General features: G+C 38.0%; 3 protein-coding genes across 5 annotated transcripts in view; all 3 read left to right on the top strand.

Annotated features, from left to right (window-relative positions):
- The first annotated feature begins 1,790 nt into the window (after positions 1-1,790).
- LOC109098098 (homeobox protein Hox-B3a) overlaps positions 1,791-17,204 on the top strand; it is a 52,274-nt gene continuing 36,860 nt past the window's right edge. For 2 of the 3 annotated variants that reach the window (XM_042720732.1, XM_042720721.1), the window contains exon 1: positions 14,356-15,108. The gene's annotated coding sequence lies outside the window, so the exon portion shown is untranslated. Of the gene's footprint in view, positions 2,028-14,355; positions 15,109-17,204 lie in introns of those variants that run through there. The other variant, XM_042720723.1, reaches the window with a different exon arrangement.
- On the top strand, positions 6,476-9,362 carry LOC109078149 (homeobox protein Hox-B6a-like). Its single transcript, XM_042720734.1, has 2 exons — positions 6,476-7,730; positions 8,778-9,362. Exons 1-2 carry the CDS (start codon positions 7,301-7,303, stop codon positions 9,032-9,034), a joined length of 687 nt encoding a protein of 228 aa, XP_042576668.1. The 5' UTR covers positions 6,476-7,300; the 3' UTR covers positions 9,035-9,362.
- Positions 11,744-14,208, top strand: LOC109098100 (homeobox protein Hox-B5a-like). The gene is made up of 2 exons (XM_042720733.1): positions 11,744-12,433; positions 13,060-14,208. Exons 1-2 carry the CDS (start codon positions 11,854-11,856, stop codon positions 13,305-13,307), a joined length of 828 nt encoding a protein of 275 aa, XP_042576667.1. The 5' UTR covers positions 11,744-11,853; the 3' UTR covers positions 13,308-14,208.

Here is a 17,204-nt window from a genome sequence, read left to right as displayed (position 1 = left end):
GGGAATTACAATTGTTTTGGACAAAGGAATACAATTACAATATCAACAACAATAATAAACATTTGAAATTTTTAAATATATATAAATGAACTAAAAATGTACATTTATTTAATGTGGTAGATTTAGTAGTGATCAGTAAAATGGAAATTATTAAGTACGAAGCACCAAGCGCCAGAGCACTGCTAGTTTTATTTTATAATAGTATAGTGACATAGTGATAGTGGTTTTTTGCCAACATTAATACAACAGTTTTCGTTTATTGTGACTTAGTTTTTCCCCCTTAGGTCAAGCCGAGTGCTTGTAGAGAAGTGACAAGTTCTGTATCGTGTGAGACCAAAAGAAGGCGTTTATATTATGGGGTTGTAAACTAATGTGTTTACTGCATCAATAAAAAAGCCGGAAACGCCATAAAAGGTACAAAAAAATCTGCAGAATGGGAAAACAGTCGGTCTTTTCTCATTTCAGATCTTGTAGCAGCAGTTAAACTTTTGGTGACAATACCTTTTCCGATTTAGACAAAACTGTAATATTATAAGTGACCCGTATTTTTAATTAATGTTTATTTTGTTTAAAGCAAATCTCCAAAGTCTCCAATGCTATTCGCTTTATTGTGTTTATTGTGCACTTTGTCGCATTGCGAATTTTTCGTGCATCTATAGGTCAGTGCAGTGTATTTCTCGCTTGAACTGTCAGAGTTGAGCATTGCACTATATTGTCATAACGTAACCAGTATTTTCGTCCTACATCTTTCGTTCTGGTTTATATATATATATATATAATGTAATTTAAAAAAATTGTTTATGTTATTAAAAAAATCACTAATATCCCTTTCTGTTGGAATAGAGATTTGTATTTTTCCAATATTAATCAAAATCAAGAATATTAATTTTAATTAATTTTATTGGCTAATTCTTATATTTTTATTGGCTAATTCTTATATTTTTTGTTTTGTTCATATTGCTTTACGATATTATGGATCTGCTTTTACAGTAGCTACAGTAGCCTCAGCTCCAGCATTTTTAAAATAAAGGGAAAACATGGTCTCTTGAGGTATAGACGTTATAGCCAAATAAAAAGTGACTAACCAGTTTATAGCACCGTGAACCAATAACATGTAGTATCTAATCTTCCTGGATTCGCGACATTGTTCTGGATGGCTTAAATTTATATTAAGGCTTGTTTGTGCTAAATTGCCGTAAATTATGAAAGAAAAAATCAAACCGCACTGATGTTATATTTCGGCTTCAAAAACACAAATATCACATGCTCCAGCCTTTATCATACCCGTTTGTCTAATGCGCTTTTTAGTTAGTCTAAGCCTATATCAGTGCGTGGAAACAAGTACGAAAATAAGAGATGTTCCTTGCGATTGTATAGGGAAAAAGATGGCGACGGCATAGCTACTGCTGTTGAAACAGCCATGAAGAAATGCAATAAATTCCTTGTTGTTTTATGAAAATTTACAACTTTGTGATAGAACTTTATGAGTGCTTGGGTCCTGGGATTGGCCGAGGATGGTCATGTGGACGAGTAACCGTGAACATGAACTTTTTATGATTTCCCAAGTGGTTATATTGCAGCATTCTTTTGGCCGCAGCACTTAATGTAGCTTCACTGTGCTCCTTAAAGGTTCTTGCTCTATTTGTATAGTATATTTTGACCAACACTGAAATGCATACAGTCGGAGAGCATTGTTCAGACTGAGGTTCTCAGAATGAACATGGAGAGAACAGCCTCCTCTCCGCTCTGCTATGCTAATGTGGCCGCTTGTGACCCATAAAAAAACTGCGATGGAGTCTTATTGAGATCTGGACACGCAGTAGGGTCTCATCTAATTTTTCATACGGGGGTCTGACTCCCGTTGACTAAAGCGGGTGAAACGGATGGAAGCTGTGGTGCCGCTGTCATTTTCACTGCTTCGCTCTAATGGCGGGACCAAGAAGAGCAACAGGACTTACCGAGCGCGAGCTACGGCGAGAGGTTTGCGCCTCTCTGTCCTGGTGCTGGGTGACGAATTATCAACAAAGGTAAGTCTGTCATTGTCTCGCAACCGCATCGTTTCTCTGAGGTAAGAGCTCGACCAAGCCTAATCATGCGCACTGGATGGACGTAGCCTACTCTACTTCTAAGCTGTACATGCTCGATTTGTTAGTAAACACCTTATCTAAATCCAATTATTCATTTCCATCTTGGGTGGAGCAGCGTTTTGGTGCCTTTCCTTGCCTTTTCTTCTGGTCAGCGTTGGGGTGTTCAGACCTAATGCATGGTGTGCATTTACAGAGATTCAGATGTGCTGATTTCGTTTTTTTCCACTGCATTACTGTATTTATGATATGGAGCGCAGTCATGGCTGCGGCGAGAGGGCGAGGTTTGAAGAAGCTGCTGTTTTGCCAGTCGGATTTTAGCCTTATATCCCTGGGTGAATTATTGAGTGAAATTCGCGAGATATTATTCCTTGCCACATTTAATTTTATAAATGCGATAAAATGTAATGCTTACCGCCCTAATTCACAAACAAATAATAATAACAAAAAATGAAATAAAAATAAATAAACAAAAAATAAAATAATACTTGAAGGCCACACTCGAATTGTTAGGGTTATATTCAAAATACCCCAAATACCCAAAGGGCTCCTTGTGTTTTTGCATAGACGTCTTTCACTTCCAGATCAGATGAACAAATCTTCCAGGTTATTCTATCGGCAGCTGTGAGAGGAAGGAAATGATTCCTAGCGGCTCTGCTTGGCATAGGCTATTTTTCTTTCTCTATTCTATCTATTCCATGCCGTCCAGTAAATGTGTAACGTTCCTAAAAAAATTATTGTCCACTTGTTCACATGCTTATTTTCTATAACACTGTATGGTGTATACTGTATGGAACAAGGATAATGTGGGAAATTAGTAATGTCTCTCTCTCTCTCTCTCTCTCTCTCTCTCTCTCTCTGCCTCACTGATTTTCTTTAGGTAACTTGTGTGTAATTAATTAAATGTTTGGAATATATCACTTTTGAGAACTATCATCTCTGTATCTACACGAGACTGGCATTCTTACATAATATATATACAATAGACTGTGAATAATTTAAAATTCAGCATTTTATATGTGCATTAACCTGGTCGATATTTTCTAATTTTCCTAGGTGCATGAATCTGGTCAGCTTCTTGTTGTTAAGAGATGCTGACACAAATCCAAAGCACATGAACCATTTCCCCGCTATCTGGCGCCATCTAGTGTCCATTCTTGCATTTCGCCAACACTACTTGGACTAGAGGGTGTTTATTGCACTGGGCATGTGTGTGTGTGTGTGAGAGAGTATTTATTACAGGGCGCATTTGTTTGCTGTAGTGTGTGTGTGTGTGTGTGTGTGTGGCGTGACGTTTTATGGCAGTGTGAGAATGTTTCAGTGTTCTTCTAAAGCACGTTTTATTGCTGTGTGAGTGTTTGTGCGACTGTGTGCGCGCAGTATCTTTTCTTCCTCTTTTATCAAGTCACACCAGCATTCACCACTCACCAACAGATGTGTGCTTTAGCTTTTAAATATTAATAAAACCTCTTAAATGTTGTATGCAGTAAAGCACACACGTTGCAGCCGCAGATAACAGGAAAGGCAGGGAGGGGTTCTCGGCCCGGTGGCAGTGAAATGTAAAAGAATGTAGGGGCTGTAAATTCTCCTAGCTGTTCTTGCTGCTCTTTGAAGTGTCTGCGTTTGGGGAAGATTTGTGGCATACACACACACACACACAAACCTGAGGCCTGAAGGGCTTATTCCTTCTACTCTGCTCTCTTGCTTCTTGTAATGCATCCAGAATATCAGGATTTTACTAGGTTACTCCTGGGTTATTTCACTATAAAGGGAATGAAGTGCGTCGAGGCCTGGGTGCGAACCGACCTGTGTGCGCCCTAGCCAAAACCTACGTCCATGACCAGTTTTTAAAGTCATGCTAACCTTTTTATTTCTTTGGCGTTCTCTCTTAAGCAAGTACATACTCCAAGCAATAAGTGTTTATTTGGATTGGTAGTGGGCATAGTAACCGGAGAGAGAGAGAGAGAGAGAGAGAGAGAGAGAGAGAGAGAGAGAGAGAGAGGGAAAAGTGAGAGGGAGGAGGGACTGCTTGGAGATTGTACGACTCCTGTTTAATGTCATAAAGAGCGAACGTGTGATATGGTTTGTCTCTTGGTTTTTGTGTATATTTGACCTTTCTGCCGTTTTGCACCTTAAGTACTATAATTTGTAAGCAATTCGAGTCACAAGACACAAGTTTCCATAATGTAAAAATTACAAGCGCTCTCCTTTTATTTGCATAGCTCCCGCATTGACTTCAATGATTTATGCTATTTCAAAACATGGATAATTGCAGGGCGGACTTTAAATCATTGTTAACATAAATATAAACGACCTGTTTAAAGTAGCTTATAGTGAAATTAAAAAGTTTTATTCTTTGATCGACTTAACAAATATGATGATCTTTTTTTTTTTTTTTTTTTTTTAAAAATAGAGAGCCGTAGTCTTTATAACCATCCACATACTCAGAAATCCCATGTTATGAGTGTCTGACAGAGCTTCTGAAAATCAATAAGGCTTTTATCCATTAGGTTAACGATGTTAGTGAAATCTGATATGGATATAGAAATACATAAAAAAACGGACTTTTCAATGATTTACCAATTTAATAAAAACGGACACCTCCATTTATTTTGTATTTTGTCTAACATGCAGTTCTCGGATTTTATCATTTAGACGTGCTTGTAGGTTTTAACATCATGTAAGCTACTTATTGTACTTTACTCTGACTTTAGCGTGTGGGAGACGAGCTTTTATAAATAAACCTTGGGGTACACTTTTAGACAAGAGTTTGCGGATCCCCCTCCCCTGATTTTTTGATAGTAAAATGCATGCGCATTTGTAAATGAAACTTGATTTACCAGATTGCTGTATATATTATCATAAAATATACAAACAGCACATATAAATAAAATATATTACTCACTGACCTTCCGGTAGCTATTTAGGGGAGAAGATACACAGGGAAATCGTGAGCATAATTATCGTACCATAAATACGAGGCGCGAAAATAATGTATACTCAAATGAAATTAAATCGTGTAAAGTCAGCATATATGATATAAAAGCGGCAACCACTGTCTTACCGTAAATTTAAAGGAAGCCTAAAAGAACCTTAATTTATGTTAAAATATAGTGTACACGAAGGAGACACGGCATTTGGTGTAAAGCCTCCATGATTATAACAAATTTAACAATTATAACAAATGTCTGACACCAGCATTCAAAACAGTGAACTTGTGAGCTCTTTATATATTTTATTAATATGAAACTGCTTTTTACAGTTTTAATTTCATATATAATTTTTTTAAAAATAACTATTTAAAAAAAACAGTCAATGAAAATAAAACCCCTCGATAAATGTTTTTCATATGCATTATATAAACAGACTAGAAAAGTGTACCTATTAATAATGTTCATTAATGCAAATTTGACATACATATGCTCAACACTCGGGGAAATTTACAGAACGTTATAGAATACTTTCACAAAAAAAAAACAAAAAAACAAAAAAAAAAACTTAATATCAAAACACGTAGGCCAACTACATATCCAAACGGTGTGTAAAATTGTTCACTTTTACTCTTTATCACCAAATAAGTAACCTGAAGATGTATTCTGAAAAGTTGACTATCTATTAGTCCATTGCAATCCAATCGTCTCGCTGGATTCTGTGGTTCTTCGACGAGGAAGAAAATACCTGTAAAGATAGAGAAAGAATAAAGAAGTTAATAATAAAACATGAGCTTTAGGAGAAAGACGTTTCACACTTGTATTTTGAGTTACATTTTAAAACTGTGCTATCACAAACTAAGATGTCTTGGTTAAGAATTTATAGAACGTGTAATGGTAGTTATTGCTCATTAATAATTAACAAACGTTGACCGGGCCCTTCGCCCCCTTGCTCATTTTTACAAATGGAAACACAATAGATGCTTTCCGTTAGCACAAAACTATGCAATGCGAAAGGAAACGCAGCATCCTAGTCAAAGGAAACCGAAATGAAAGTAAAACGCACGCAACCCCCACTGCGCCACCTTTAAAAATATCCACTTGTTGTGCCGCAAATGGTTTATTGGTCGTATAGCGACAGGATACCCGGCCACCATAACTGTACTTTTGGTTAATGAAAAACACACACGCTCGACCAGTGCAGCGCAACACCAAATACAAAAGCTAAAACACTGTTGCATTATTTGCTGGCATTCTCGTGCTAAATGCTGTCAAAGAAGTCCGAGTCTGTTTTATACTCATGAAAAATAAATTGAACAAAACTCTCTATAGATTTACATACACACAAACATTATATATATATATATATACACATACACACACAATATATATATATATATATGTATATATATATATATACACATATATACACACACACACACACACGCACACATAGTAGTCATTATGTGTCAAAATTAATATTTGATAATTTAGTTGATCACTAAATATTTGAAAAACCGATTTTGTATATACACCAACACAGCTATCTGTTACCTATTGGATTTTGTTTAATAGTTTTGCTCGGGCTCATTTACTTAGCATTGTTTATATATAGGCTTTGGTTTTCTTTAACACGTCGTTTACTATTTATAAATCACTGTGAAATTACAGTGATGAAAAAAGCGATGAAGCCGCAATCATCAATATGTCATTTTATCTATTGTGACCCACTTGTGCGATAAGGCCTAATAAATTACCTATCTGAAATATAAATAAGGAAGGATGAAATATTATCAAATGTTGTACGGAATAACGTGTGTTTGGAAAATCTGCTACTCCAGGTCTTGTGTGTTGACACTCTATTCTCCAATGGTATGATAAGACCAAAGGCGACTGTATGTGGGGGCACAAAGTGTCGATGTATTCAATTTAGCGTTTTAAAATTCCTATGTGATTCGTATTGTGCAATCTCATTGGAAGGTACGGAAAGGAAGAAGGGATTAAAAAAATCTAGCTCTCTGCTCCGGGGTCCCCCGGCGCGTGCAATCACAGCCCCCCTCAAGGGTACTATTTTGCAGGCACGTCCGCTCGCTATTGGTCAGTGGTTGGTCAGATGGTACGGTTTCCCTCTGTCCCGCACTGGCACATAGCCACCCAGAACACCCCCCCCCACACACCCCCACCCCCCAACTAAAACCCAATCTCCGATAAACTACTAATAGCTAAACCACTTGGACTATAAAACACAACAAATCATAAACCAAGCAAAAGAGCCGTACCCTCCCAATGAGTTCCTATTTTGTAAACTCAACTTTACCAGTGACTCTGCCCGGAGGACAGGAGTCGTTCTTGGGACAGATACCGTTATATTCCTCCGGATACACAGACCCTTTACGACACTATCCCGGTGCTGCTTATGGAGGTTCCAGTGTCCAAGAGAAGGCGTACCCATCCTCCTTTTACCAGCAAGCGAACGGTGCCTACGGCAGGGCAACCGCCGCTGGTCCCTGCGATTATGCGACAGCAAGCTTCTACAGGGAAAAGGACCCTGCCTGCGCCCTCGCCAGCATAGAAGAACACTCCTTCGTTCTCAGTCAGGATCATCGCAAGCAAGATTGCACGGGGTCGACGGGGAAAAGCATCTACCTTGAGGCCGACGAACAGAAGCCGTCAGCGCCGGTTTATCCTTGGATGCAACGGATGAACTCGTGTAACGGTGAGTTCATGTTGTCTTTTTCACCCTTCATTTTTTCTCATCGCTAATAAAGACGGAGCTAGAGCGTGCTAAACGGGACTTACAGCTTCACTCTGCAATGCCGGAAGCCCATACAGTGCAAATACGCTCGTCTCCACCATAGTGTCATATTGAAAGCAAAGCCACTCCTGTAAAGTTCTGTGAAATCTCCCATATGCACTGAACTTGCTTTTGAGGGAGGACATTTAGAAATATGTTCACCGCAAGGCTCATATCATTTAAATCACTGGAGAAGCTTGTCCAATTATAAACAGAAGGGATGTTGCATTACCGTAGTATTGCAAAATGACCATTGTTGTTTTGGCACATCTGTTACTGTTTGTTCCTTCTTGGGATACGAACAATGGCGAGTACATGGCAATATAAAAAGCACGAAATATATGATTAGACTATGCAATAGTTCGTGAAACAGAGAGAAACTCTGAAGTGCAATAGAAGCTAAATGCCCTGTGCATTTTCCATAACTTGATTTTAGTCGCTGCCTAGCCCTGTCCGTTAACAGTGGTTTCATGTATAAAAATAAAAAAAGACCAGCAGTATGGACATCTTTGTACACGTAGTCACAAACACAAGTTTGACAAGTGCTCAAACTATTACTGGACGCACTGCGTCTATGTTCAGATATAAAGTTTGATATGAAGCATATAAATAGACCGGTATCTTTTGTTTATATCTGTCACGACAATAAGGAGAATCACATTTCCTCTGTATTTTTCCCCTCATCGCAATACAACTGTTTTTGACATCTCAATATGTCTGCACATGGGTTTAAATGAGGACAAAATAACAAAAAATCGCCATAATAAACGTTTAAATATGGTTAAAATACATAATAGCATAAATGTGTGATATTGTGGACTGTATTGTAGGTGCATAAATATCACACTGCCTTGAGTGTTTCTTGTCATTATGTCACCCCTCGAGTTGTTTTCTCCGGACGCATTTATCATTGTAATAAACACGCTCTCGATGTTAATGTTTGACTTTTCTCTTTTATCTCATGGACAGGGACTTTCGGTAACGCTGGCCGAAGAGGTCGTCAGACGTACACTCGCTACCAGACGTTAGAATTGGAGAAAGAGTTCCACTTTAACAGGTATCTGACCCGAAGACGCCGCATCGAGATTGCGCACGCACTGTGCCTGACAGAACGTCAGATAAAGATTTGGTTCCAAAACCGGCGAATGAAATGGAAAAAAGAGAACAAATTGATCAACTGTTCACAAACCAGTGGCGAAGAGGAGGAGGAGAAGAGGACAGAATGAAATTTTAAACGATAAAATCCCCCCCAAAAGAAAACTATTGCATAGAGGGCACCAGACACCACTCTGTAATAACACAAATGAAGACTTTCCATCATGTTAGCAACTGTAGCATTCCTGTTAACTCACAATTGTAATTTCTTTTGTGATTTATTTTCCTTTTTTTGTACATGAAGTTTAAAACATGCGGTTTGTGCGCTCTTACTCTGACTTTAGATTTGCTCTTATAACTGAAATGTCCATGTTGAACGAAGCTATTTGAAATGTGTGTCATATTCGTGTTATATTTAAGCTGTGTAAAAATAAAAATAAATTCCCATTGTACGGAAAACGTTTTTCTATCTTTCATTTTTGTTAGGTAAACGTCTAGACACTATATGAGTTAATTTAGTTAGACTTGGTGAAAAGCAGTTAGAGATTCTAAAAAAAACATACTAGTTTCACATCAGTATATATATATATATATATATATATATATATATATATATATATATATATATATATATATATATATATATATATATATATATATATATAGCCCATATGTATAGCACGTAGGCTACTTTAATTTTTGTTTGTTATTCAATAAAACAATTGATGTACCTATATGATGACGGCCGATCATGTGAAATGACGAATCCTTTTTGCGGTACAAAACCTGTATGCGTTCCCTGTACATATGTGATGTAATGAGAAAAATAGACTTAACCACAAATATAGCCTTAACTAACGCTATCTCACGACCAATTCGTACGTATTTTACGAGGTGGCTAATTCGTACGAATTTGTACGAACTCACTCGTACGATTTCATACGATTTGCCAAGACCCCAGTGACGGGTAGGTTTAGGGGGCGGGTTTGGGTGTAGGTAATTCGTACAAATTCATACGAATGTTCGTAAAATACGTACGATTTGGCAAAAAATCGATAATTTGTACGAGTTAAACGTACGAATTCCCTGCGTAACTAAAATAAAAATACAGCACCTACGGTTGACCCATATGTGATGTAATGAGAAATATAGCCTTTACCGCATCTTTAGCCTGTAGGGCAACGCGATAACCATGCACTCTTCTGCGTAACTAGTATGAAATTTCAGTACCTGCGGGTTAATATGTAAATATATGATACTTTTTTTTAGTGTGCTTATGATATTTTAGTACAAATACTGGTCACGTGTTTTCCTGATTTCATTAGACAGGTACAAAGCCCAAAAAAGTTTGCTTTAGGGATTTGGTTTCGTTTTTTGTACTACTAAGAGGCCGAACTTTGCCCACTTCGTTCCAAAATACTTCCTACAAAGTGAGAGGTGAGAAGGTTCAGCAGGTTTTAAAAGATAACCAAAAGAGAAAGCTGACCTGTCGGCGCTGGTCACTCACCCCGAGAGACTATACAGCCTGGAGGGCTAAGCGGCAATAAACCAATTTTTTTCAGGTGGAGGTTCCTAATTGCCCCTTTAAAACATTTAACCACAATCTCAGACATAATTTACATAATAGAAAAAAAAAATAAAAGTAATAATGAATAAGTTTTCTACACGCAACGTCACATTAAATTATATGTATATTTGAAAAGCAGATTATAGCCTACATGCATCTGTGCATGAATGTATGTTCACAGAGCACAATGGATGGACTTCATGCTTCATCGCAGCCTAGAATATTCTGTTACTTGTTAAATTCTGCACTTTTCCGAGCATCAAAAATATTGCTAAAATGTCAGAGTAAATGCTGATCTGAGAAATTTCAACGCTGCTTTCCGTCTTTAACGTAATCAAAAGTGAATGGAGGTTTAGTACAGATTTACATCATGCACATACATGAACCATCAACTGTCGTTTTGTCAACAAACCATATATCATCTTGGAACATAAATCACGATCTCGCATTCCTTATATTCATCCTTCCATAGAATTTGCTGTGTGAGGAGCTCATCTTTGAAACGCGTCTAGTAAAAAGTCACATCGCTTCTTGAGTTTAAAAAATACATCTGCGGCAAGACTAACGAAGGAATATGCTGGAAATTAGCGAAACATAATTTGTTTGAATTTCCCCTCTTTAAATTGGAATGAATCGGTTATATATACTATATCATATAGTCAATGCTATCATCAGTGCTTATTTTTTTATCATCATTATTCTAAACTGACATAATGTACAATTTTAAATGAGGGTTTCTCAATATCACAACCGTTATAATTTGAAGAACTGTATCATAATATATTCTTAACATGTTAAAATGTAATAGTTTTATTTATTTTTTGTTTTATCCGGATTGATGAGGCAAGTTAACTGTATATTGATATCTGCATATCAAGTAGCCTACGCATTAGCCTATAGTTTCCGGGCAATGTCTGTATGCGTTAAGGGTCGATAAATACACTAAACCTTATTAATGTCACAAACAAACTACAAAGAAGATCAGTTTTATTCCCATTTAAAAGAGATATAACTAGCGTTAAGCTCTGAAAATATCTTTCAAGCGTGCAATAAATTTTATTCCCAGTAGGTGACGCTGTCCGCTTACATGCAGCAAATCCCTGCAAAGGGAGGAACACGTTGACTCGAGTCTAACGACTCCCCGTCTCGTCATCATTTGTAACCATAGAGCATGAATTACCTCTTGAAGTCATCAGTGAGAATTTACGACTGGTCAACAAAAGCACGTGATTCTCAAACGCACCCCCACCCCCATATTTTGGCCGCATACATAGCAAAAACGAAGTACAGTGCATTGCTATAATTCATTAATACATCATAAATCGTGAAGCACAGCGTTATAACGACCAAGATCTACAAATCAAGCCCTCTAAAACAACCTAAATGAGCTCTTACTTTGTAAACTCGTTCTCAGGGCGCTACCCAAATGGCCCTGACTATCAGTTACTAAATTATGGAACTAGCAGCAGCGCTATGAACGCCTCGTACAGGGACTCCGGCACCATGCATTCAGGCTCTTACAGCTACAACTACAATGGAATGGACCTAAGCGTCAATCGTTCAACCAGCACTGGCCACTTTGGGGCGGTTGGGGACAACTCCCGGGTCTTCCAGTCTCCAGCCCCGGAGACGCGATTCCGGCAGCCGTCAAGCTGCTCGCTCGCGTCTCCGGAGCAGCTGCCTTGTTCCAACAGCGAAAGCCTTGGACCCAAAGGCTCTTCGCCCCCTTCCGACCAAAGCACCACCACTGCGGGTAATAATCTAACCAACAACACACATTTCACAGAAATCGACGAGGCCAGCGCTTCTTCTGAGACCGAGGAGGCGTCGCACAGAGCGAACAACTCTGCACCCCGGACACAACAGAAGCAGGAGACCACGGCAACCTCCACTACCTCGGCGACGTCCGATGGCCAAGCTCCCCAAATATTCCCCTGGATGAGGAAACTACATATTAGCCATGGTACACAAGTATTATGTTTACGTCTCTTTGTTTGCTAGCGAATGCGTATTGTGTCCAGTTCTGATTTTAATTCAAGTGTGGCGCCAGTAGCAGCCTTTATTTTAGATTTCGGTGAAAGTGCCATAAATCTATCAAGTGTGGAGCCTCGCAAACTGTAGAAGAGAGAATAGGAGCGGGGTGGAAGAGAGGGCAAGAAGGTTTACAAGTTGTGAAAAGTTCAGCTTTATGGTGTGTGGGAATGTGATTAGTTCAGTGTTGGAGAACCGGTAATAAAACGGAGAGAAAGAACACGGGATAAAAGGCGAGAATAGTGGGTTGGATGGATAAACAAGCGGCGGAAAAAAACGGAATACATATAATAATAACTTCGAATGTTTGGTGCTGTATTACATCTACAAAATAGTGAGGTTTTAAGAAGTAAAACGAAACAAAAACAAACGCCATTAGCCTACAGTGAGGCGCTGTGCAATGTACCATTTGGTGATTTCCCTGCATGCATTCAGTTGTAAACCGTGTCACTCATGTGTACCTATAGCAAAAAAGTTGTTGGAAACTGTTGTTGAAATGATGTGCAGGTCAATTCTCGCTAATCTTTATCCCCCTTTGCGTTTGTCCACATTATTCAGATATGACTGGACCAGACGGCAAAAGGGCCCGAACTGCATATACCCGCTATCAGACGCTAGAGCTGGAAAAAGAGTTCCATTTCAATAGATACCTCACCCGAAGGAGGAGGATAGAGATAGCCCACGCTCTATGCCTCTCAGAGCGTCAAATTAAGATATGGTTCCAAAACCGGCGGATGAAATGGAAAAAGGACAATAAACTGAAGAGCATGAGTCTGGCTACCGCAGGTAGCGCTTTCCAGCCATAGTTGTACCCCAAGTCCTACTACGTGGTGTGCAAAAGAAAATCACGAGGAAAACGAGATGAAAAATAGGTCTCAAAACATTACTTACAGAGTACTGTACATCGCGGCACCTTTCGGCATGTTATGGATGTTTTAGGCATTTTAAAATTCTACTGTGGTACTGCTATAATGAAACGAAAATTAGTGTTCATATGTTGTTCTTTTAATACTATGGTGACTATAATTTTGGCAAGTAAATAAAACTGAAGGGGAAAGAAGCAATCAATATACCGCCTGATGTTCTTGTTATGAATATTGTTTATGTGTCAAGTGCTATGTTAATGCTTTCTTGAGAGTTAGCATGTGAGCTCTTAAATGTTATAACTTATTTACCTATACACGTGTATACCTTTTTGAGTTTACAGCTTAGAAACGCATCTGCCCTTGTATGAAGTGAAGCTCTAGTTTAGTGGTGACTGCAGTAAATTTAGCAGAAGCCTCTGTATATTTCATGGTCCTCTGTTTAATCATTGTCTAAAAAATCACATTCAATTTGTCATGTGTTCAAACTCTTCTATTATTTTTGAAAAAAAAAAAAGGAAATGTGTAAATAGTCCTCACTAGATTCTTGTACCCGTTCATACGTGTGTATAGTTGTATTCCAAATATGTAATTGTATATTACTGGATCATGTTTATGTTCCAAAAAGGATGTACATATTGAACATTTTTATTGTGATCAGTTGGCTATTTGTAGTAGGCAGAATGAACGGCAAACGTGTGGAAAACGAAAAAATAAAAAATAAACTAAAAAAGCAATGTCATGTCGAACTGCCTGTTAGCATTTTGCCAAGAAGCTTTTTGTATTTGTTTGTAGTTTAACTTGGAGTAAAAAAAAAAATAAAGTTCCTCATATTCAAATTTAATACTTTTCTCGACAGTTCTTCAATTTACACACAATCGAGACAACCAATTATCGTCAATGGTTGACAGTTATCGATTACACACTCATAATATTCTCTCAAAATCAAAATATTGCACGGTCCTTCAAATTACTGTGAAACGTTTTGCTACGCCACAGTGCAGATCCTTGAACTGTATACTGACAGTTTACACTCAGCTTGGACACTAATAGCAAAAAGCTAAAATGCCCTTACTATTAAGCGAAAACAGACATTAGGAGAAATATTTACCAAAACCTGGCGCGTATACAAGTTAAGACCTTTCTACAGCCTATAGTCCCGCTGATTCTAAACAGCACACATTTTCCAGAATGTTTATATAATTTACAAACGCTCTACTATGTATACCCCATGCATTTCCGAGTCCTAGTAATCAAGCACTGAAACTTTAAACTTACCATGCGTGCCAAACTCTTCTCTACCTCTAAGTTTTGAGAGCCGAGTGGAGGTATCCGCAGTGTACCAACGGCCACTTGCCTTTTGTAATTTTGCTTTTCCCTTTGCCCAAACTATACAAAAAGTAGCTATGACATTTACATGTCAAACGGATGAGCGTTTTATCTTGAAGTTAGATCGTAAAAATCGCCCAGGCCACAGACAGATACCCCTTACTGGCTCTCAAAAGTCACGTGGGGTCCATAAACTTAGTTTTATGGTTTTGGGGAGTTGACAATGTACTATATATTTCACATTCTAGAATGCAAGTGACGGTTTAACTGCTTCGAGGGGATTCTAAAGGGTCAGTTGTGAGAGGAAGAGCGTACCAGTAGGCCACTACAGTGCCAGTGTCTAGTCGGTGCAATGTCTCTCCCGTTCTATTCACTTGGAGGCGGAAATATGGACAGTGGACCGTGCAGAGTCAAAGTAAGTTCAATTTAAGGCTGCATTGGCCGGTGATTTGATCTAGGAAGATGTGGGAAGGAAAGGAGGGGTATGTCTCAAGTAGAAGTGTCAATCATTTTGTTTCTGTGAGTGCAAGAAGAGGTCCTTAGATATCAGTTGTGTCATATGCTAACGCGTAATCACAAGGGAATTAGCATATGAACTTTGGTTATCCAATTCTTAAAAACTTCGTTAAAATTTTTTTCTCTTTCTCTAACTTTTTATTTGGTCCATTTTAATCGTTTATATTAAATTATATTATTAATATACACATTTTAATCGTGTATATTAATTTATATTATTTAATCGTGTGTGTGTGTATATATATATATATATATATATATATATGTGTGGTGACTGTGTGTGTGAGTGTGTGTGTGTGTGTGTGTAGTGTGTGAGAGAGAGAGAGAGAGAGAGAGAGAGAGAAAATAATGTATTTAAGTTAAAAAAAAATTATAGTTGTTAGGTGTACATTTTGGCGAATAATTTTTATGAAATAGGTGAAAACCATCTCCCTGGATCTCTTTCACTCACACACACACACACACACACACACACACACACACACACACACACACACACACACACACACACACACACACACACACACACACACAGAGACAACAATATGACAATATGCCTCCCTAAGGTTCTACAAGCAAAGCTTTGTTCCTTCCCCGCCCCTGTATTTTCAAGGGAGGAAGCGCGTATGGAACACATAGTTGTTATACTTTTTTAAATGGGCAACTGCAGCAAAGTATTTGGTTAGACTATGATATAACTATGTTTATCATAGACAAATAGCTATGATAATACAGAAACTCCTATAGTATAATTATACTTTCTGAATAAACATTTTTGATTGTTCTGTCAGAGCACTTTTGTCGCCGGAGGTCAGTTCGAGTTCAACTCAAGTATACAGTTTGAGTCTAACATTAGCCTATATTACACTCAAGGCAGCGCGAATGACCTCTTGATATTTATTTATTTATTTTATTTTCTTATCCGTAGCAACAGAGAAACTAAGACTTTTTTTTCTAATATTAATTGTTATGTCCTGTAAATCCTATACCAAACTTTGCCGTCACTACAGTTAGAGCTTGTAACTTGTCTAGGCTCAAAGCAGAATAATGCAAAACGCTGTAGTTAACACTAATTTTAAAACGGTTAAACAGTTTCCTAATATTAATTAATATTTTTAAATAATCTATTTAATTATTCAAAGGGAATTAACACAAGTTATATTTTAGCTATTAAAACTACCATCTAAATTGAGTATTCATTACAAACGGTGGGCAACTTTAAAAAAGCATGTAGTCTGTGTTTAAGTAACACAATATGTTGGACATTGATTTTCGGGACCGGCTTGCCGGACCTTATCCTTTATTAGAAAACAAGTTGTAAATTAATCGAAAATCAAATACCTTATGCTTATTTACTTTATCAAATACTTGTTTGGTTCTTTGCTGCTCCTCTGCATTTAACATAAACAATTCCCTCCAAAATAATAAATGTTAAGCTTTCAGGGTGTTTTACAGCCTACTTTCAATGAGTGTTACAGATTTTATAGCCCTCCATTTGGCATTTCTGTGTGTGAGAAAGAACGAGAAGGAGGGAGAGCGAGCGCGCACACAAGAGAGAGTAAAGACGAGTTTGTGTGTCTATGAGTGTGTGGGTATGTCCGAGCAACAGAGTTAGGAAGTTTCAGGCCGTAAACAGGAAGGCGAAATTGTGGTCGCAAGCACGAGTCGAGGGCTACCGTTTCATTTTTCATCAGCTTCCCTTTTAATGATATGAGTGGGGAGGGCTCTGGCCTCCGTGAAAAAAAAAAAACTGCGCGCATTCCTCTAGAAAGTCACTTAAAAAGACAGGCGTCCATACAACCACAATCGAGGTCCATACTTATAGCATACAATGCAAATACAAAACAATGCAAAATGAGAAATAGAAATTCCCCTTGAGTGTTTATATGTGCTGTGAGTCACTAAGGCGACCGGGCGTTAATTCTAGGTGTGTTTGTGCGTCAGAGAAATATTTGCAGGGTGTGTGTGATACGTTTTGACACAAACTCAGGGGAT

Source organism: Cyprinus carpio, chromosome B3, assembly GCF_018340385.1.
Source record: "Cyprinus carpio isolate SPL01 chromosome B3, ASM1834038v1, whole genome shotgun sequence".
NCBI lineage: Eukaryota > Metazoa > Chordata > Actinopteri > Cypriniformes > Cyprinidae > Cyprinus > Cyprinus carpio.
This window is presented reverse-complemented; position numbering and strand designations above follow the sequence as displayed.